Raw genomic sequence first — 22,372 nt, 5'->3', positions numbered from 1 at the left:
TGCTGTGCAGGGACGTGCTTGTGGCCTTACCCCTCAGCCCTCCTCCTAGGGAAGGCCAACCCTACGTGATACTTCCATGTGTTTCAAAACAGAAAAACAGAAGGGAACCTTCTCTCAAGAAAAACATATGGTGTAAAATTTAAAAATTAATAAGCAGGGCTAGCGGCAAACTAGTACTGACTTAAGCAGGAAGGCTGGGATAGTGAAATAAAGGCTCTGAAACACCATAACTAGATTTTGGTTTTTATGGAAAAAAACCATTTGGTTTACATGGATTGCTTCATTTTAACTTTTGCATTAAATAAAATGCAATTTCTTGGATTAGTAAATTGGATGAGGTGACCTCCTAATCCCTTCCAACCCAAATGTTCCTAGGATAGGGTGAAACAAATATAATACAACTCAGTAATGGTTTTTTTCATATAAGAATAAAAAAAATCAAATTGAAAAGGCATTTCATCATTTTATCATCAACATTCAAATGACATTCATGACAAAAATTGAATTGAATGCTTCCCCTTTGCTTTGTGGGGGAAGAGAATTGGACAGTTGGAATTTAAGGCATTCCGGAGTCAGACAATGGACTTTACCAGGTTTATACAGTACATGTTTACAATAAAACTTCCTAATGGATTTAAACGAGTTTTTCCCATGATAAAGTTATTTTTTACAAAAGCCTTCAACTGCTAGCAATTGTTGCAACCGTGTTGCATTTTCCAGTGCAGATCCCTCCCCTGCCCCAGACAAAACCAGCCAGTCATCTACATAACACTTTCTCTGACGTGGAGATGGAGCTCATCTGGAAAATTCTTGTAGTGCTTTCCTGCCAAAAGCTATCTAAGACCATACCTTACTAAAAAACCTTCCAGGTTCCTTAGTGGCAATACAGCAAAAAGGTGTTCCTTGGATGCAATAACTAAGCATGTGCATGCAAAGATGTGCAGATGTGTGAGACTTCCCCAGCACAGAAACATACAATTGAGGTTACAGCAGTGACAGTTCCATTATAAACCCATTTTCACATGTTTGGAGCTTTCTGAGCTGTATTCTTTTGTCAGAGAGGTTTACATTTGGCCCCTAGCTTATAGGTGATATTTTTTCGAGGTTTCACAAAGTCTATTAATCCATTTTTTAGTTACTAGTGGGTAAAGAAATGCTTTTCCCACCTCTTAGATTCTTGTAGCCCTGTTATGGCATTGATTTTTGCACAGAAGTCTCTGCAGAGTTTAATAGCAATCAGCAGCCTGATGTGCCTTAATGACTTCCTCTGTGCATTCAAAAAATGGCTAAACTTGACAAGCTGAAACCTTCCAAGGGGCCAGTGCTCACTGAGTAATAGCTCCCAGGCCAGTTTGGGATTATTACTGTAAAGCAATAACAGAATAAAGACATTAAGATTTCCTTGAGTTTATAAAAACGTTTCAAAAATTAGTTTTGTCTTCAGAACAGCCCCTGAGTTTAGAGCTATGCATCCACTTCTCAGCTTGAGCACATCAGATTAGACCCACTGCAGTTATTGTAACTGCAGCAGGGAAGGATCCAAACCATTAAGGAAATACAAAATGGTCAGCCACAACTTCATTTACTTCACTAGAAACATGCTGACAAAAAAATGGTATAGTTAAGTGCAGGATGGGCCCCTTAATGTCAGTGTTAGCTACTTTGCACCATATTTTTGTGTAATTTCTGAATGAGAACAATCCCCTGCAAACAAAGGCATGCACAACACATGAAATAACGTGGCACAAGCAAGTTTCTTGTGAGTCAGTCCAAGTCATTTATCTAAAGCAGGACTGGCAGAGGACAGCTGTGGCACAGGGAAAGGATCCTGAAGCAGCCAGTGTCATCTTTGTACCAACCATGCCAGCAATTTGCAGATCAGGTTCTTCCTAAGCCAAAAGTCATGTCCTGGTATTTAATGGCTTTCAATCAAATTTCTTCTCATTGGTGTAATCTGGCTTTGAAGCCACCGTAACAATTCGACCCCTAATGCTATTTCATGTGTTCTCAGAGAAAACGATGGTAAACTCAGAGGTACTTTTTTCTGGGATGAATTTTGATTTCTGCAAATTTTGATCATATGGTGAGGGGCAAAGAAACATAGTCATGCAGTGAAATCAATATAAATTAACACTTCCATTTCCTTTTGGTTCTATTTTTCTTCTATAAATCTTTCTTTCAGTGGGAGTTTCAGGGCTATGACTGAGAACAGAATCAGCATCAGGAAGTTGTGACTTTAGCAAGAATCTAACATTACCGACTCTCATTATTTTTAGCATGAGTAGCATGAAATTTGGTTTCATATTTTAAAGCATCAGCTGTTGATATCATGGTACTGCCAAACTTCTCATTTCTGGCAGAGGAAAGCAACCAAAATATACTTGATAAGAAATGAATCAAGAACCAGCAGTAGTTTTTGAGATACAAGGATTTCTATAAAGTTTCACGATTTTTTGAGGCCTGACTTATGATGTCCAAAATTTGGAGTGCAAAAAATTGATAAAGAAAACTTCTGTGTTTTATTGAGGAGAGTCTGAGTTTTCACATCACCTGTAGAGAGAAGATCGGAAGGACAAGGCATCAGGTGTAACAAGCAAACCATAAACCAGCCTAAAATGTTCTGAAAGGAGGTTAAGAAACAAGCAGATGACCCAGCACAGTACCGCTGTGCATTATGTGTGCTCTACCAACAGAAAATGGTTGTGGGGTGTTTTTTGGCTTTGTTTGTGGTTGGTTGTTTTTTTATTTTATTTCATTATTGTTCTGGCAGTACAAATGCCTTTGAGTAGTGTTCATTGAGAGGAAAATAAAGTCCAAATGGAGAAAAATCATACTAGGGACTCTGGCACCACTAAAGTGCTCTTCAAAAAAGGGTTTTCTGGGGCCTAAAATAATTTTTTACAGTCTAAGCAAGACTGGGAAGAAATTTTGTCGTTGACTTGGAGGAAGTCAGAATTTCACCCTATGTGCAAGAGTGGGGAATGCTCCCCCCACAGCAGACAGAACAGGTCCAAAATCTTTTGTGTCCTCTGCTTCCACCCAATAATAGCTTTATAGAAGTAAGTTAAGAATGAATAACTTAACAGCTGCCCAAGGCGGCTCTAAAGTGCTGCTTTTCCCCGCTGCACATGAGAAGACAGCCATTAGTGCTGCTGCTGCGAGGTTCACTGCTCCTTGGGGGACTCTGCATTTGCAGAATGGCCTGGTTTTGTACTGGCAATATGCACACATCTGAAATTGCTTGCGTTTGGATGCTGTTTGCTGCACAGTTTTGACTTAGTGCCATGTCTGTTACACATTCTCCTCATCACGGATAATGTGTCTCTTGTGAGCACGAGCCCTATTCTTTATTTTTGTTTGGATAACACTTCTCTCGGAACATCACAAGATTGCCACATGCATTTTTACATAGCAGTATATTGTTAAAAAAAAATTAACAGCTAGAAGATGAATAGCACAAAACAATGGCAAATTACTATTGTACTGCTCTATATTTTCACCAGCAGTCTCAAGGGTTTTGCGAACACTAATAAGCACATCCTCAGATATTTGAAAACCAGAGAAATATTATGCTAAGGAAACAGAGGCACAAAGATGATGATTGACTGCCCCAAGATCAAGCAACAGGAGAGAGTTCACACTATAAAGAGTCACAGCACCACAGCACCCAATTTCTTTAAAGATGTTAGTGGAAAGTGAGTTTTGTACACACACAGAATTACTTTGGTCTTTATTTCATCTACTTTTAAGAAGCTCCTACCCATTCTGCCTAAGTATTAAAGTGCAATCCTGATGAATGGCAAAACTTTAACTGACTTCACTCTGAGTTAACATTTGTTCAGCTACAATACTGACCTTTCTTCTGAGAATTTCTAGGGAGCTGTGGAAGTGTGGAGTCAGCTCCTCACTCAGCTGATATAAATCACTGGGGTTCTACTAAGTTCAGTAGAATAATCTTTAAACAAATTAGGAATATAGTCCATGAAAAACAGCTTTCTTTCTTTACATATCTAAACCAACATTATCTGGTATCTCTCAAATGAGAAAGAGCTGAAGCTGGGATGTTGAAAGGAAGGATTTATTTTCTTTTTTATGCTGAGCATATGGGGACATGCAAAAGTTACCTGGTGATCAGATATTTATTTTCAGAGTACTCAGAGTTTGATTTCAGAGCATCACATGAGTTGTGGTTACACCTATAAGCATGTTTTTACTTTCTAATTTCAGGTATGAGGGAGGAATAACTAAGAAACTTGCATGTCATAGAGAAGATCATAGGGTGAGAGTGTGCATATGGATAATTTCCATGGAGTAAGTGAGGTGCTTGAAGGTCACACCACAGTAATTTATGTAGCTGCCCAGTAACACAAGTTCAAAAAAAACCTTCCTGGAAAGCATAAGTTACAGCAGGCAGAGGAACTGTTTAGCTTAGACACTTTGGCTGAGCTTTTGTTTGAGGACTAAAATCTGGGAGAAAATGGATGTGTCAGGAAGGTCCTCAATATGCACATATATCTCTATATTGCAATTTGCAACTTGCAAACAGCAAGGCAATCCAATTAACTCTTGCTGACAATTTTAGCTAATACAGGACCCCAAATTCTCTACTAGTATTGGTGGCTAGTTACATCACACAGAAGCAGGTCTATACATTGTTTTTTACAGTTTAGAAACCTTTATAGGTAAAGCAGTACAGTCTTTGCTGGAAACTGCTGACATTAGCAAAGTTTATTCTGCAAAAGTACTGACATCTTTATACTAGAATATATGTATCCCCCAGTGCATGCTGAATTGTTTTAACTAACACAAACAAAATCTTAATTGAAATAATTAAATTGGTGCAAAAATCAGTGCATGAGGACTAGGTTTAGAAGACAAATATTAAAATTCCAAAGAGTACACAGATACTGTTATTAAATAAAGTGTAAAAATGTGCAAAGTATAAATGTAATAGCCAGTAGAAGGAGTCTAATTGGCAAATGTGAGACTGGAGCTTGGAGGTAAGTTTTAAGTTTAGTCTGGGGGAGAGCTACTTTTGTGGGAAAGGCTGAACAGCACTGGTTTCTTGAATAATGACTTACTATAATGAAAAGAATGAGAAGCAATTTGGGCACTATTAGCTACACTGTTCAAGAGTAATAAGGAGCTTGAAAATTATGTCAGAGAAATGAGATAAAGATGACTATTATACTGTTGGAAGGCCATCATCTAGTATAGCTGTGGAGAATAAATGAAAATGGAAACCAGTAAGGAACATAATACGATATACTTCTGGTATTTTGTGTTTGAGCTATTAGCAGGTGTAGCTCTACGGGCATCAGCAGAGCTATCTTCACTTGCTTCACAGCTCTATGTAGTCCTGTGTCTGTTTTATACATACATTTTATAGTCTATGTTCTATAAGAGCACATTGGAAAACTTTGAAATTAGAGCATTAGACTGTATGGAGTGGTTAAAATGTATACCTGATTTAACTGCTTGCCATCTGGAACACAAGCAGATGAACCTAAACTGTCTGCTGTAATGCATGTAAAGAAGTCTTGGATTTAGGCCCAGATATGAATATACAAATAGATAAAGTTTACAGAACTGTGACACAAAGTCCCAAGGGTTTTCTGGGAATGTCAAAAAACACTCAGCCATCAGAACATATGCCTCCCATGTTAATATATCTTATGCTTCTGTCTCCAAAACAGATTATGGAGATGACTTTGAAACACGAAAAAAAAAGGAGAGTTTTATTTAAGAGCTACCTTTGCATATTTTTCTAGACTTAGCTAAAGCTACTCAAATGAAGCGACAGCCTAGGATTTCCTCTAAGAAGGGCTTTTAGCATGAGGGATGTAAGCCTCTCATTTTGCATCTGGCAAAGTGGTGCGATCACTATGGAAATAGGCAGCGTAGCCTGTGTTTTTACATAGTGATCAAGCTAAACCTTTTCTAAATTGCTGATCTGCTTTCCTTGTTACAGATGAATACATCAGAAGAAAGTCAGTAGAAGCTGTCTGGCTTAATGACAGATTGGCACAAGAAGGCAAACTCTGATTCTTACTCATGCACTTGGTAACTTGTCCCAAATATTCACTAGTAAGAGCTAAGAGCTGGAGAAGAACTAGCTAATAACCTATGAAGTATGAGGCTGAATTTTCTACTGTACTGTAAATTACTCTGCAAACATCTGAAAACCACTGTTATAAAAAGCAATTATTAATTTGTGTAGTGCCAGAAATGTATGTCCTACTCATTAGCCCTGCTCAAGTGAGTCTGTTGTTTTAATTGACTTCAGTGTGACTGTTTATGTGAATGAGCAAAACTTTGGCTTTGAGGGAGCATTTCTCAAAGCTTGAGGCAGAATAATCACTCTGGCATGAGCAGACCTCTAGTTTTCTCTAGCTTACCAGCTTTCAATTTAATGAGTGTTGTAAGGAGAAAAAAAAATTAATACAAAAATAAATAAAAAGGACTACCAGTTTATTTTTTCAAAGCATGGCTGCAGCACAGGGTTGAGATGTGAGCTCAGTCCTGCCTCACCTGCAGTGGGGTGCTCCAATCCCTTCTCATGGGGACAGAGCAGCCCAGAACACAAAAGTGCAACGGGGCCCCAGTACTGGGAGCTTAGGGAAGGGATTAACCCAAGCTCCCATTCATTGTGAGGCTCAGCCCTTCTGTATTTAGGAGAGGCATGGGACGTGTGGCCACTGCAACTCCACGTCAGTGTGGAAGACAGCAGACAACTGCCCAGTTTCTCCTGAACAACAGCTGGTTATTGTGCTTCTGGGATGTGCATAGTTTCTTCTGGAAGAAACCATCACATTAAATGGGTGTCTCTTCCACATATGGAGATATTTTCTCAATGGTCCTTCTGAGGCATCTAAATTCTTCATTTTATAGCATTACATAAAATACTTGTAATGAGATTAACCTGCAAGGCGAGTCTAAATATGCACAATCTGATCATGTTTAAATAAATTATTACAAACTTCACACAGTTCATAAGCAGCTCTGTGGAGCACAGTGTTTCACAGTACCTTATGTGTGAGAAACAATCAGAAATTTGATTTCTGAAGGTTACACTTTTAAAAACCTTTGATATTGCCCATGAAAATCAATTTCCTCCATGGAAGTTTAGGACTTGGGGAGGGGGTTATTCTCCCATTTTTGTGAATTCCTACAGAAAAGCAAATGACCTATGCTCCCAAAAAGTTGGCAGGTGACTTATTAAACTTCCCCCAAATCTCCTTCAGGAAGTTCATTAAAAGTCTATTTGGAAATGGCCAGGTGCTTGCTTCCCACAGTGCAAGAGGGAAATCTGTCACCCTGTTTAAAAAATTGTTTGGTTACTCGGGATAAAGAAATAATCATTATACCAAGCTGTGTGGTTTTATGATGGAAAACTGTGGCTTGGTGAGAAAAGTACCAAGGTCAATGCAATGAAAAACCCACAGTGAGCTCAGACATGATTTCCGAAGTCAGTGGTGGATAGAGGCCAGGAGAACAAAGTCTTTCCTGTGGTTCACTTGAAAACAATTTTTAAGATTATGGATAAAAATAACTCTCCAGCTTGAGAGAGTTACTAGCTTGGAAAAAATATCATTAGAAAAGATTTTCTGAATGTTTTATAAGGATTGCTAAGGCTGACAAAATTACCTTGTTTGACACTGGATCCTGTCCTAAAATACTACGGCCAAATCAACTAACAGGAAAATAGTAGGGCTAAGCCTTTTTCATTCTTTATTCTGCCAAACCACTGCCTCTTGCAATCAGGATTGATTACAAACACCCAATTAAGAGGCATTTGGAACATGATCTGAACTAATCCCGTCTCTTTTTCTCTTTATACCTAATTATCAGCCTTAAGATGGGTATTAGCACTTTAATTAGTAGATTTACTTTAGGAACTTCTACATAAACTAGGAAATCTAAAACATTGACATAAATACGTGTACATATGCACAGCCCTGAAGAGGTGCACATAACATATGCTTATATTCAGCAGTTTGGGTGATATATAAGCTTAGACATATACATGAGTGCATGTATATCCAGTTTTCAGATATAATTTCATTCTTTGGAAATACTACTCAAGAAAATAATTTAATTTGGTTTTGCATTAGCTGTAAAAAGATCTCTATATCATAATTATCAAATTATGATCCAATGTTATACCTTGCAATAAACTATAATTAAGAAACTAAGAAACTAACAGAAACACAGGTTTTTTTTCAATTAGATTAGCACAGGAGAGGAGGGAGGACAGAAGAGCAGTGTGGGGTTGACTGAAAACATATTGAGAGTTTCATGGAGCTAATTCCAACAACTCTGGGCTTCAATTTAGAAAGGACTTAGACCTTTGTTCTGATTTTGTTTATCTCTGTTCACAGAAAGGATGAAGGATTAGGCTTAAGGGAATACATATTTGACCCTCAATTTTTCCCGTCTGGTTGTAGCACATCTAGACAGAATTCTCCTCACAGTTAAGTGTTCAGAGTAATAGAAACATCCATATATGACTGGTTTTATAGTTTTAATGTGCTGCTGTACAGAGACCCAAGTCAAGACTTTCCTGTGACAGAAGATGCACCCATACACAGAGTGCAATACTGGGTTCTGCATCCCACCCCTCAGCCCTGAACACAGGCAGTTTGGTCATGGATTTCCTAATACCTTTTCCTGAGAAAACTCAAACCACTTCTCTAAAAGAACAAGCTGTTAAACAGTTTGACAATAGAGACTTTCACAAGACTTAACTGCTTGGATAAAAAACAAAGGAATTGTTTCATCACAATCAGAAAAATAATATAATTTCCAACTTCTTTTAACTCACATTTAGACCCTACAATAAAATAACAGGATCTTTAGGTATTTGCATCTCTGTGTGCAAATATATGCAGAATCTTGTGGCAAAGAGAATACTATATATATTTTCATAATGGAAAACATTTAGGTTAAGGAAAACATTTGGTTGTACAAGTGTTTTCTGCTTCCCTGATCCTGCACAGGGAATGGGCTGAATCCTTTCCTGCAGCCTTATGGAGGGTACCAAACAGCAGTGGTCTCTAAGGGCTGTCTGGGTCTAGCTGAGTGCTCCCTGAGAAAGCCTTTCATATGCTTTATATAAAGCAATGAAATGTCCTCAAAGTGCACCCAGAAACATGAGATACAACACGACCCCAAAATCTACTGCCACAACTCATCTCAAACTAAGCCAAAACCACTTGTTTTTTGTTTTAGGAATAGAATGAAGCATGGCCTCCTTCATCCCTTTAGTGCTTCCAATTAATCTCTTGGTAACCCCAAACAGCTCTTGAGGGACAGATTTTTGAGGGAGACAAAAAGAACAAGATGCCTTCCCAGTGTGTGGGTGCCCACATCCCACTCTGGCTTTGGCAGAGAGAGGTCCAGGTCACTGCCTGGGGCAGTGCAGCCCACGGTGGGGTGACTCCACGTGTGTGGGCTGGTTGGATTAGTGATCCCAGTTCAGAGCAAGCAGGGGAGGGTGGGCATCCTTCCAGCTGCCCTCAGCAGTGAGGAGGGGACATTCCCATATTTTCTGAAAACCTTGTCCTGCTGAAATCCACTAAAAGGCCAATGCTGATGTTTAGCTGGTGGGGACAAGCCAGTCAAGCCACATTTCTGTTGGAAAGCTCAGAGGCCTTGGCTCCTTCAGACCTCTCTGCTCAGTGGTGGGTAAACAGAACCCCTGTCTTCCACAGCCCTGAACTGTGCTGCTCACCCTGCCTTGTCAGCTGCAGGCACCCTCAGGCACTCAGCCTGCCGAGCCCCACGGTGGCCAGGCAGAGGGAATTAGGAAGCTCTGACTGACATTTTGCTATCCAAACCACTGATACAGCCACTAACCATCCTACAGGGCCTGTGCTGAACCCTTCTCCACAGTCATCAAGAATGATGGGAGACAGCTCTGTGGGAGTGGAGGGCAAAGTTCCCACACTTCCATGGACAGTGGGGCTGCACCAGAACTCCCCTAGCCCTGAGGTGTCATTGGGGAAGTCTGTGGGAGAAGCTCACCCTTACCCCTGAGATGCCCTTGGGGAAGTCTGTGGGAGCAGCTCACCCCCAGCCCTGAGGTGTCCTTGGGGCAGTCTGTGGGAGCAGCTCACCCCCAGCCCTGAGATGTCCTTGGGGCAGTCTGTGGGAGCAGCTCAGGGCTGCCCAGGCTCCAGGGGCCCTGGGACAGGCAGAAGCAGCTGTTGTGTGCAGCTGATGGCAGAGTCCTTCTGACAGGCTCAATGGGCAGCCCCGCAGGATCATTCCTGGGTGGTTCTGCAGGTGGCCAGCAAGGACATGGGCACTCTTACTCTCATCAGCTCAACCCAAAGGGCTTGAGCTGCCCCTGAACAAAAGGAACAAATGCAAGGCACAAGGCCTGCACAAAGCAGACCTTGCTTCATGGAAGAACAGGAACCAGGATTTAGACAAAAGCAAATAAAAGCTTAAACTATGCAGAAACTAAAGAAAGGCTGAGCCATGACTTTGCTTTCTCCTGTTTACTTTACCAGCCTGAGTTTGTTATACCTACAGATTTGTAGCATAAATCCATTGACATTATTTAGAAATAAAATGGATGGATGAATTTCTAACATCATTAAGGTCTATGGGAGTTATGTGGAGCTATACTTTCGCTCTGTAGGTCTGAATACCTATGCTTTCTTTCTTACTCAAGGATCTGGAGGAGCCATTTTCTTCCATGTAAACAAACACAGATATTTTTTGCTCTGTATTCTATAATGGACCACAATTTCTATACAAATCTACTCTCATCCCTGTAACTAATCCTTAGTAAATGCAATATGAAGAGTAATTATTTATGTCATCTCTCCTACAACTTGGATATTTCCAAAATGGGCAATTTTTTCCATTCTGAGAGATTTGACAGCACTGTTGTATATAATCCACAAGTGTTAAGAAAGAATGATATTTATTTTCTACATCTGTAAATCACGGCCATTAATATAATAGTGCTGTGTGGCATATCTGTGAAAACCTTGTAAAACAATACAGTCAAGTCTGGCAACAAAGTTAATAATTTGTCAGTAAGGAAACCACTGTTGGGCTTTCTCTACCCAACCCTCCACCTTTCTTAAGCCCTTTTCTTCTGAAGCTTCACATTCATTTTCTTAATGTTTTTAACCTAGTGTCTGTGAAATTTTTATTGCTCCCTAGATAATGACATCTGATCTGAATGTAACCACACACCTCTTTGCTCAGCAACATTTGTCACAAACCATTATAAATTATCATGCTGATAGTGTGCATTGCTGGGAAACCGGAAAAGTTCCATAAATTCAAAATACTGTATCAGTGACATTCTTGTTTATTATCTAGGTATAAAGTTTTACTAGATCCAAGATGGCTACATTTACACAGTAGGATACTTCAGCAACACGAGATTTGTACAGCTTGCACTAAGTGCTGAAAAGCATTTACCACATGCAACAAACACTGGAGTGTTTTAACTAATATGTGGCCATATGTTTTGTCTCTTCTATTCATTTTAACTGTGTTCCTGACTCCAAGAATGCATGCTTATTAGTGGGACTTGCTTGAGAAAAGGGAAAATGGCAAACAAAAACTACTTTTCTCTTAAAGTACAACAATAATTTTTATTTCTTGGCTTCCTGAAGATGAGGCATAGCACTCATTACAGTTAAATGTTAAAAAGTGTCTGCGAGTTTTTTTCATTATAGACATCCATGATAACAATCTGTGGTAGACATGTTTGTGTGCTTCCTGTTGAAACCCAGAATTTAAATAATGATGGTACAGAAATCCTGTCTAGAAGATTGTTTATTAGATGCACCTAGCTTGTGTGAACATATTTTTAATTATTTGCGTGTCTTTATTCTTCAAAACTGTGAAAGTTGAGTCCTTTTGGAATGCTTCCAGAGAAAGTGGAATTTTCACCATGTTTACTTGAAATTTAAAACAACTCAAATGGTTCTGATTGTCAGAAAAACATACATATATGAATTTTATTAGCAGTCATTTGAGAAATACTTATTCATTAAAGCACAGCATAATAAGTAGGTAAATCAAGGGCATATTCCTAAATTAATTCCAAACTCTAACATACAAAGAGACTAACTGGGAACAGCTTCAGTAACAGCTAATGCTTAAATGTGCTGCTTTTGATTCTCCTCAGAGAATCAACCTTTCACCAGTTTTACATTTCAATACATCTAGCCCTCTGTATAGAACAATATTTTTTTAGAGCTAGGTAAAGTGTCTTGATTTTCTTGTTGGCACTATGGAACAAGAAGGTAACCTTTCCAAAGTGTTTCCTTTCCTGTGTTCTGGGGGTCCCTGTTATTAAAGTTGTTTTCAATGCTAACTAAGGTCCAAGTTGCAATGAACAGCATTATAAAGAGGATTTTGGGAGCTAGGCCAGCAAGCTAATCTTCTCTAGTCTACTCTAATTGTATGGGACATTTTTTGTTCCCAGACATGAATTCCCTTATCTCTCATTTTCTATCTGCATTTCATATTTAAGTGGTTATTAATTTCCAGTGCTAAACCTTTCAATAAACTAGAGTGTAACCTAAATTACACATTTCTAGATTGCAGACTGAGTTTCTAATAAGCTAAGCATATTTGAAAAACAAAATGTACTTAGCTGGAAAACAGAAAAATCTTGTGATACATTTATTACATTAATTGCCTGCTGTATTCAATATTCAGTACAAGGAATGCAAATTTTGCAAGTAGATGCTGAAATTTCGGACCACGGAGATTGTTGACAAATTCCTGTTGCTGAAATAATTGTTCTGGTCTTAAGGGGGTTTTTTGGTTGGTTTTTTGTTTTGTTTTTTTTCCACAACTACAATCCCTCTCAAGTTAAAAAGAGCAATTTTCAATATAAATGAAATAGCAGCTGAGTAATTTAGCATAGCCTAGAAAATTAGTGTTTCAGCACAGACAAAATAATGGTAAAGTCATCACCATCATACACTGCAAAGACAATGCAAACAACCCTGTTGAGAGACTTCCACCCACCCACTACCATCTCATTACTGCTTTGGGCTCCATTTCAGGGGCAGAAATAATACAGCAGGGAGAGTGGACAATGAACACTGAGAAGGAAGCAACAGAGGGAGGGAGTCAATCCTTTCCCTGGACCCAGTTCAGCTCAGTCTAGCACTGTTTAGCACAACACTGTGCCACAAAGATTACTTGTTCTTCAAATAATTGTAGGCTGTACACCATTTTACTGCTGCCAAAGACCATGTTGGTTTTACAGAGTTGGAAAAACATTCATGCTAGCAAGGGAAAAAAAGGATTTGACACTGAAATACGCTGATTTAATTTCCTAATTTCTCTCTAAGAGGCAAAGAGTGACAAATATTTTAAAGCATTAGCAGTGTTCCACAGAATAAAAGCAAAACCTGTATCAAGAAGACGCAGAAGTGAACCATTGCCTGAGTACAAGACATTAAAAATTAAAGAATAGGAAGTCAGCATGTGAACATATGGTGTGAATACGAGCTGCAGCTCCAACACTACAGTAAAAACTCATTTTCACGAAGTTTCATTTTATGACCACAGGGTTTTCCTGCATTATCACTCAACTATGGCACTGAAATGCTGATCTATAAGTGGTTACAAAATACCATGAAAAAGCAACTAAGCACCACAACGCATCATTAAAAACTTCATTTTAAGAAAAAATAATAATTGTGGTCTAAGTAATCAATTTATTAAATAATAGGACAAAGGCACACATCGCAAAAATTAAGTCCTTGAATACAGTTGCTCTCTTTCCCTAGTCCAACACTCTCATCTCATGGTCTATCACAACTACTCCTGATAAACTGAGCATTCTTTTACGGGACCAAATCCTGTATAGTCCCATGAAATACCAAACACCACTGGCTATTGAGTTTAATCTTTCTGTCATGCAGAGAAAATCTTGACTGGTAGCATTAATGAACAGCCACTCTCTTGCAGTTATCAGCAGGGGATAAAAAATTATGATGCACAAGAAATATTTAAGTAATGATACTTCAGAAATATTTAAATAATGAATCACTAAAATATTTTCTTCATGCAACAAGCAGGCTGAATGCAGAGGGCATGCTGAAGAGGGGAATGATCTGACCATATGTTGCCTCGCACAAGCTGTGAGATTTACAGATTTGGGGAAAAGTGGAGAACAGTTTCTGGGAGGTTCCGATTCTCCTTCTCACTTTTGGAACGGGTGGTCAAAGGGAATGCGAGGACAGGGGACAAAGGGAGCTTCAGCTCCCTCCCTCCTCCTCTCAGGGCACTACAGGAGAGCAGGAGGAGGGGAAGGAAAAGCTACTGGCTATAAATCAGCAGCAAAGGGAGAAAGAAGGAAACACGACTAACAGCTCTCCAGTCCACCACCCATTGAAGGGTGAGGGCAAATGCCAGACTAACTCTGCCTTAAGAAGATTTGGCAATTCATAAATGGCCTGTTTCTTCCATGGGCTGTTTGTAGTCGTGGGGGTACAAAAGTAAAAGGAGCTCCTTTTCCAAACTCAAACAAGACACTTACAAAACGAAGCGGCCAGCGAGCTGTGCCTCACCACACCCGCACTCCGCGCATCACCACCGCCACCCGCCCGCAGCGCACCGGGCGGGCGCAGCTCAGACGCGGCTTACAAGCCTCAGAAGGCTGTAGGGACATTTTTAACACGCTCACACAGCCTCTCTCTCTCCCTCCGTCCGTCCGTCCGTCCCGCCGTCCCGCCCCGCTCCCCGCGCCCGCCCGCGGCGCTGCCCGCGGCGGCCGGCAGGTGTCGCCGTGGCGCTCCGCACGCCGCTCGCACTCACTTGCAGTCGCGGTCCTCCAGGTCGAAGTGCGGGTTGAAGTTGATCATGATGCGCTGGTAGGGCTCGGGCGCCTGGATCAGCCACTCGCACTTCTGGCTGGGGTGGTAGGACTGCGGGTAGCCGGGAGACGTCAGGTACCCGGGGCTTAAAATCTTGATCGTGTCGCCACACTTGTCTGCGGGGGAAGCAAACACATGGGCTGGTCTCAGTGTCCCCGGCAAGAATTCGAGCGCAGCCCGCAGCAGCGGAGCCGGAAGACTGCCGTGGGAATGCTGCGGGGCTGCAGTCTTCTTCAGGCTAAGTCAGCATCCTTCTGCTTTCAAAAGCATCTATGCTACTTTCTACCGGAGGGAAGAGGACTCCCTGTCCGTCCCCCATTCCTTAAATCCGCTGGCTGGACAGGCAGCAGAAGGCACCTCATTTCTAAACAATATCCTTTTAAAAGCCCTCCACTCCAACAGTGCCCCTTAGAGTGTCAAAACGTTGCACCCTCGTAACAGCGTCAATATTGGCTAAGAAGCGTTCCTGAGACACAATTAACTTCAAAAACTATAATCCTCTTAAGTATGAAGTTTTAAGAAAGGCTGGGAGGAGATGTTAAGGGATGCCATTTGACCCCCTGCCCAGCTATGGGATAAGTCTGGTCTGTGTCACCGACCATTGGGATTGTAGTGGTGGATCCAAGCTCATTCACAGGAGACTCTCCCTTTGTTTTAAAAGTCCATAAATCTGGGCAGGTTGAGACTATCAGTGCTCTTCAAACCCAGGGTAGAAGAGAACAAAGTAGCTCTAGTGAAGCAGAAACCATCCGCTATTTACTCTTTCAAGGAAGTTTGTTCATGCTTGGAGACTGCATCAAAGTAATGGAGCAGAACAACCTCCCTTCCTCTTCCCTTCATTCCTTCCTCCCCTGAACAACAAAAAAAGATTCATTTCTAAGAGCAAAATAGTTGCAAAAGTTTCTAGAATCACAAAGTGTGACCTTGAAATGTGGTATGCTGCATCTTGGTCCTTTGATCAGCTATGTCAGGGTTGCAGTTTAAGGTTTATAGGAAAAATAAAAAGTGACAAAAACCCCAATCTACACAGTCACTCACTTCACTGTCCAGTGCAAGTTTGTGTTACCAGATTTTTTTTCCTGCTATGGATTTGTTTCTGTGGACCTTCAGGTAGGAAAAACTTTCTCCAAGTGTTGGCTGCTCAATTTTGAGCAATAAGGCATGACAGTAAACTATGGACAGGAAGAATGTCCCCACTGAAGCAAGACTATCTATCACTACATCTCAATAATGGTATATACAGGCTGCAGTGCTCTATCTAATACATTCCCTGTGAAGGCAAAATGGCAATCCTTGCTCTCAGCATGAATTTATAAATATACAGGATTTTATTGTAGGAAAAACAGGTCAAATGGAAATGAATGAGGAAGCATACATCAAAAATGCATAAAGCAACACTCTTTATAGAAATTATTTGCCATAAATTAGCAGGGAAGGGGTTGATAGGTACTCAGATGTATGGTCAAAACCCAGATACTGCCAAGCATATTGCTGGGAAAGGCTATCTTATTGTATTTCCGCTGTGCCTTTGCAAACAGGCTGTTTTCCTCTGACCAGAACAAAAGGCATTGCTGCTCAAAGCTCAAAAGCTGTCACTGGTGATCTTGCTAATCCGCTGTCTGGGGCTCTCAGGGAATCTTGCCTTTTCCTCCCTGTGTAAGCATACTTGGAAAGTGATCTTGTCTCATTAAGCCCACTCCAGCCCAGCAAACAACATGGCAGGGTCTGGCATCTGTTAAATGCCTGAAATAAAGCAGTGCTGCTTCTAGTCACTTGACAGAGTCACTTCAGAGGACGCTGAGGTGGACTCACTACCACCAGCACTCCTTAATCTGCGACTTCTGGGAAAGTGACAGTGTAATAAGATAATGCAGTCTGCTAGACTCCTTGGCTCTGTGCAATCTCTCACACACTTGATTAAGAAGAGCAGTTTCTAATGACTTTGGACCATTAGTTCCAAATAAGGTTAATGAATTAATTTAGTGGACACTAATACTGCGTGTAGGTGAAGGTGGCATTAGTAGGTCTGGTAGGTTATAGAGGAGGTTAATGGCCTTGGTGACTCCAGCAGGACCACCACATTAACCACTCGTGGTGGAGGCTGCTGCCCAGCAACTCGCTGTCCACCTCTTCTATTCACAGGGAGAAATGATCAACAAGAGCGTGGGGGTGGCCCCCTTCTGTCCCTCGGACGTACAGGGTGGCAGTATGGCTCTGTGTGGGAGGCAGCTGCCCACACCCCGAGCTGGGCTGGGGAGATGAGCAAAGTGCAGCTCTCGGAGCATCCCCACACCAGGCTCGGAGCACCCCTCGAGCACCTTTGCTCCTGTGCCACAGCACCGAAGGAGGAAGCTCGCCCAGATTAAACTAAGCAGCCTCCTCAAAACATACTGGGAAAGAGATTAACTTCCATCATAAAACATGTGATTTTAATACTCTTGCTTGACACTCCACTTGCAGTCCCTTATTAAAACAATATACCAGGGTAAGTGGAGGGTTCTCTCTTCTTTTAATTACTTTGATTGAAAACCCAGTCAGGCAAAAGTAAATATTTGATAATTAGTTAATAATAATTGCTCAGGATTTGTCAGGAAAGGAAGACTCACATGAGCTGTTTCATGTGCAAGAGCTAAACGTCAAGCAGTCCCACAATTAGACCATCTTTAAAAATGCATCATGCAGTGAAATATTCACAGTGCCCTGGCATTGTTCGGGGAAGGAGGAGCACGCTGCTTTTAATTAGTTGTATTTTCAAGGGCTGCCTGACAGTAAACTAGCCACACCACTCATTTGTTATGGGATTTCTCCTCTTGGAAGGGAGTCTCGAGCCTTCACAGACAAGCTCAGCTCCCCTCTCGGCACAGTCTAAGTTGCACGTAAACTGCAGACTTGGGAAAGGGGTACTCCAGAGAGTTCTCTGTGTGAAGACTATTCTCAGGTACACACACAGCTAGTAGGAGGCACGATCTAAAATTTTACGCTTTGGAAAACAGAAAGGGCGGGCGGGGAAGAGAGCCTTCCCTCTAAAGTGCTCATTATCTTTCAGATATAGAAGGAGAGACATTTAATTGCCTATGGGACGGGACATTATTAAGATAATTGGCTGTCCTGATCTAGTGAGAATGAGCAGCCCGCTTTGTACAATAACTCGAAAGAGCAGAAAATAAAGTCGGAAGGCAGTGTCAGGGCGGGCGATCCTCAGGCGAGGACTGCGCCGCATCCCTCCTCCGGAAGAAAGTTCCCCAGCCGGGCTGGTGTCGGTGCCGGTCCCACGGCCCGCCGGGCCCCGCCGCCCGCCCCCCGCTCCCGCAGCCCCGGAGCCCTGAGAGCCGACGCTCCGTGACACTCACCGCTCCGCAGAGCCCTGGCGAGGGTGAAGGTGAGGGCTGCACAGTGCAGGAGAAGTCCCCAATCCATTTTCCCTTCCGACAGCGGGGAAAGGAGGAAAAAAATAAAAATGCTCTCCACGCACAACTCTTCCTTAAATTCTCCAGGCGGAATGAGGAGCAGAAAGCACGGTCCGCAGGGGCAGTCTCGGGGGCAGAAGGAGGCTGGCTTCTCTCTGTGCCTCAAGCCGCCCGCATCCTGTCATTTAGCTCCGGCTCCCCCTCGCTTTCCCCACACTTGTTCTTTCTCCAGGCGCCGCTGCCCCTGCCATTCCCAGTGAGACTAGAAAGCCAAATGAAAACGAGGGGAAAAAATAACAAAAACAAAACCCAACAAACACACAAACAAGACAGACAAAAATACTGGCGGCTGTCGGCACCTCGGGAGCGCTCTGCTGGGCGAGGGTGCTCTGCGGAGATAAGGAAGGGAAAGCGGCCGTGAGCGGGAAGCAGCCGGAGTTTGGCAAACTGCGTCCCCCCTGCCTGCCCCGCTCTGCAGCGGCCGCGGCTCCGCGGAGCTCCGGAGCCCGGGTTGGCGGTGCCCGGCGGTGCCGGCGCTGCCCCGCACTCACCTGCCCCGGCGGGAGGCGAGCGGGCGAGCGCTGCCGCCGCAGGGACTCCCGGCCGGCCGGGGAAGTGGGAAGCGCCCGGGCGGCTCCTGCTCGCAGCCTGAGGAAGAGGAGCGCAACTCAGCGGCAATAAGAGAGGCCGAGGAGCCGCCGTCTCCCAAGCCCCAGTCCCCTCCCCCTCCCCGCCCTCCTCCTTCTCCTCCTCCTCCTCCTCCTCCTCAGCCCCCCAAGACATCGGCAGCGCGGAAGAACGAACAAACAAACACGGCAAGCCCCAGCTCTGGCACTCAGCCGAGGCGGGGACTGGCGAGGGGGAACGCGAGGGGCAGAAGGGGGGCGAGAGGCGGCGGCCCCCGCCCGGCAGGTAGAGCCGATGCGGGCGGCACCACCTGCGCCCGCCGCCCCGCGGGCTCCTGCGGCCCCGCCGGCACTGTCCTGCCGTGTCCTGCCGTGTCCTGCCGTGTCCTGCCGTGCCCTGCCCGGCCGCCCCGGCCCCACACACAAACCCACCCCTGCCCACCTCCCGGCTCGCTCGCCTCGGGTACCCCGTGGGAACCCTGCCCCATCCCTTCCCGGACCATCCCCTCTGCCACCTTTCCCTCCTCCGCCACCTTCCGCCCCTCCCAACACTCTCTTTTTGTTTCATGCGAGAGTGCGTGTCCCTCGGAATCCCTGCCGTTTCCCCAGTGGGACACACTGTCCCTTGTTGTCCCAGGAGAGGCTGGCTGTGCTGATGTGGGGTGAGCTGCCAGGACCCCCCGTGACACCCCAGGTGTCAGTCTCATCCGGCTGCTGCATATCTGCATCTCGAGAGGGGACCTCCCTGTATCCCCTCTCTTCCCACCTCCCTTCTCGCTTATTCTTGCTGTCATTCCCGTCCCTCTCAGCTCCTGTTGCAGCTTTGCCCCCCTCAGTATATCTCTCATGAAGCCTCTTGAGGGGCTGAGGAGCTGCTGGGGTCCCCCAGGGCCGGCTCTGCTCCCGAAGGACGCTGTGCAGCGTGAAATCCCCACTGGGGAGTGTGTGTCTCCTCCAGAGCATTCTCCCCACCACCTCCACTGGCACCAGAGGACTGGAACAAAGCGGGGACATATCGGACTCTGAATCCTCCTGCTTTGGCTGCACGGTCTGGTGCTCACCAGCTATGGCCCCTGTCTCTTCCTTGCCCTATTGCCCTGCCTTACAGGCTGTCTCTGCACCTGGAGAGTGATCACCTTGCTGGACCCGACTGCTTCTTTTATGTGGAGTACTTTGTACACCCTCTATGTGAAGGCAATCCAGTCGCTGGGGTAGGGGTTACAGGAAGAGCTCCAAGGCTGAAAGCTGAAATACAGTGTTAAATGGTCCCCAAAGACGGGTCTGTGCTAGGAAAATGACCTGCAGCCAGTGGCGGATGTCAGCCACTCTCATCTCCCAGGGCAGTTTGAAAACAATTTGTAACTGGTGCACAGTCAAGGCAAACTCTGTTAATGCTTCATCAGGAAAAAAGGCCTGATAGAAGACCTACTCCATAAGGAGTTTTTTTGAAGGATGCAGTGGAAAAAGAGCTGAGTTTTGCTGAGGACAGGATCATCCTCCAAGTGTAGCCATGACAGTAAACCCCTGTCCACTCTTGAAGATATAACCATGTTTGAAATAGTTTTCAAACATAGTTGTCAGTCTGCAGCCACACAGATTAACTACAAACATGTTACATCTGTGTACAGACACCATACACAAACCCAGCTTCCTCTATCCTTTTGTCTCTAGCCCTGAGTCTGAGATTTCTACTCTTACTCTCCCTCACTGCCCTTTTGAAGCCCTGAGTTTAAGGTCAGCTGAAGTCTGGAGATTAAGTCTGTAGGAAATCTATCTGCTGGTTTTGTACTGGAACACTCTCTCACCACTACTTTCTGAGTATTTTCCAGACATTCCCCTTCTCTTCCGTGATTACAATTCTTTAATATTGTGCACTAAAATGCAGTTTGATCCTGTTATATTCTCTGTACACTTAATTCTTTCCTTTGTCAGCTTCTGCGTCTGCCCCTGCCTGTGCCCCTGCCCATGCCTGTGTCTGCAGGCAGGCTAGAAACTAGGCAGGCTGCAACTAGTCAGATTGAGTTATTGGGTTCAGTCTCATTTCCCCATCTTTAGGCAGTCTCTGGATCATCATTTGCAATACTTATGCATTTTCTTGATTGATTGGGATGTATATTTTATGGGTAGCACATTAAGCCCCCTTTATTTTTTTTTCTTTTAGAGACATTCCCAGAACATGGGGGAAGGGGAGAGTTAACAGTGCTTTCTGATTATTAAAACTCATTCTGCTGGACAGTCCTTGAGATAAATGGGTTCTGATCCAATCATAGTTTGACTGTTTGAGCAACAATATAGCTTTTAAAATAAAGTAAATCTGTTTTTGAAAACAGAAATTATCTGTTGGTGGTTGCTTACTAAGGGTTTGCAGAAATAAATACATACATGTTTGTTTTAAAACCTGTTTCAGAAACCAAGATTAATTCTCTAAGTGACAGATACAAAGAAAGCATGTACATCAGAAAATACATTTAATGCATGATAGTGATGGCCCTCTTGCTTTGTGATTAGCATTGTCTGTCAGGTGATTTCTAGGAATCTGCAGAAAGGAAATAATCATTGCCAGCTGTACGCGGTAAAGATGCTCCAAACCCACCAACCAACCAACCAACCAACCAACCAACCACCCAACCAACCAACCAACCAACCAACCAACCCCCCAACCAACCCCCCAACCAACCAACCACCCAACCAACCAACCAACCAACCAACCACCCAACCGCTGTGTTTCATCCATTTTTTTCCTATCCAATTAATAAATTGCTTTTTGCAGATGGAGACATAGTTTTTTAGTAGCTGGTGTATTTTAAATAAAATCCTTTCTCTGGAAGAAAACACTTAAATGTGGACAGAACATGTACATTAGGGAAGATGGTACAATGTGATAAATTGTAGGATAATGATGAAAATTGATTTTATCACCTGAGCCTAGCCTGTAATCACTAATTCAAGGTTTATTTCAACATGCTTGTGTCTCAAATATCAGTGCTTCCTCTCCTTGCAGAGAGAGAGATATATGCAACAGGCTACAAAGGCAGCTGAACAGGAACAGCCTCTGCTGGGGCTGACATGGCCCAGGGAAGAGGATTTCTGCCCTTTCTCGGCACTGTGTGGGTATTTTGGATTCCACAATGGGACTTTATTTATTTTTTTTTCTGTTGAAGTCTCAAGGCCTAGCAAATATGCCAGAGTCTGGTACATTAATGTTCTTTCCTATCATAACATGAATGACACTAGTCTAATTTTTCCACCCATCTTTTTCTCTCTAGTTCATGGATATAAGCACAGTTTTCTTCTATGTATGAATTGCCCTGGAATGATGAGTGAAGACATTCTATCCTTGGTTTACATGTATTTACCTGAAAATGTTCAATCTTTAATAATCTTGAATATAAACTGGCATCAAATGAAACATTCAGAAGTCTCTTTTTATAATCCACTTCTCACATTTTAGTCACGGAATTTTAGGTCC

At 43.2% G+C, this 22,372-nt stretch overlaps 1 protein-coding gene across 4 annotated transcripts in view; it reads right to left on the bottom strand.

Annotated features, from left to right (window-relative positions):
- The window catches only part of NRP1 (neuropilin 1), a 112,858-nt gene extending 93,922 nt beyond the window's left edge, over positions 1–18,936 (bottom strand). For all 4 annotated transcript variants that reach the window (XM_042779370.1, XM_033061702.2, XM_042779371.1 and 1 more), the window contains exons 1-3: positions 18,829–18,936; positions 18,221–18,666; positions 14,812–14,986 (exon numbers count right to left, since the gene is read on the bottom strand). In XM_042779370.1, coding sequence (XP_042635304.1) covers positions 14,812–14,986; positions 18,221–18,287 — 242 coding nt within the window. In that variant the 5' untranslated portion in view covers positions 18,288–18,666; positions 18,829–18,936. The remainder of the gene's footprint in view (positions 1–14,811; positions 14,987–18,220; positions 18,667–18,828) is intronic.
- Between the last annotated feature and the right edge of the window lie 3,436 nt (positions 18,937–22,372).

The sequence above is a fragment of the Catharus ustulatus genome, chromosome 1, assembly GCF_009819885.2.
Source record: "Catharus ustulatus isolate bCatUst1 chromosome 1, bCatUst1.pri.v2, whole genome shotgun sequence".
Taxonomy (NCBI): domain Eukaryota; kingdom Metazoa; phylum Chordata; class Aves; order Passeriformes; family Turdidae; genus Catharus; species Catharus ustulatus.
The sequence above is the reverse complement of the archived record's forward strand: the minus strand, read 5'-3'. Positions and strand labels throughout refer to the sequence as shown.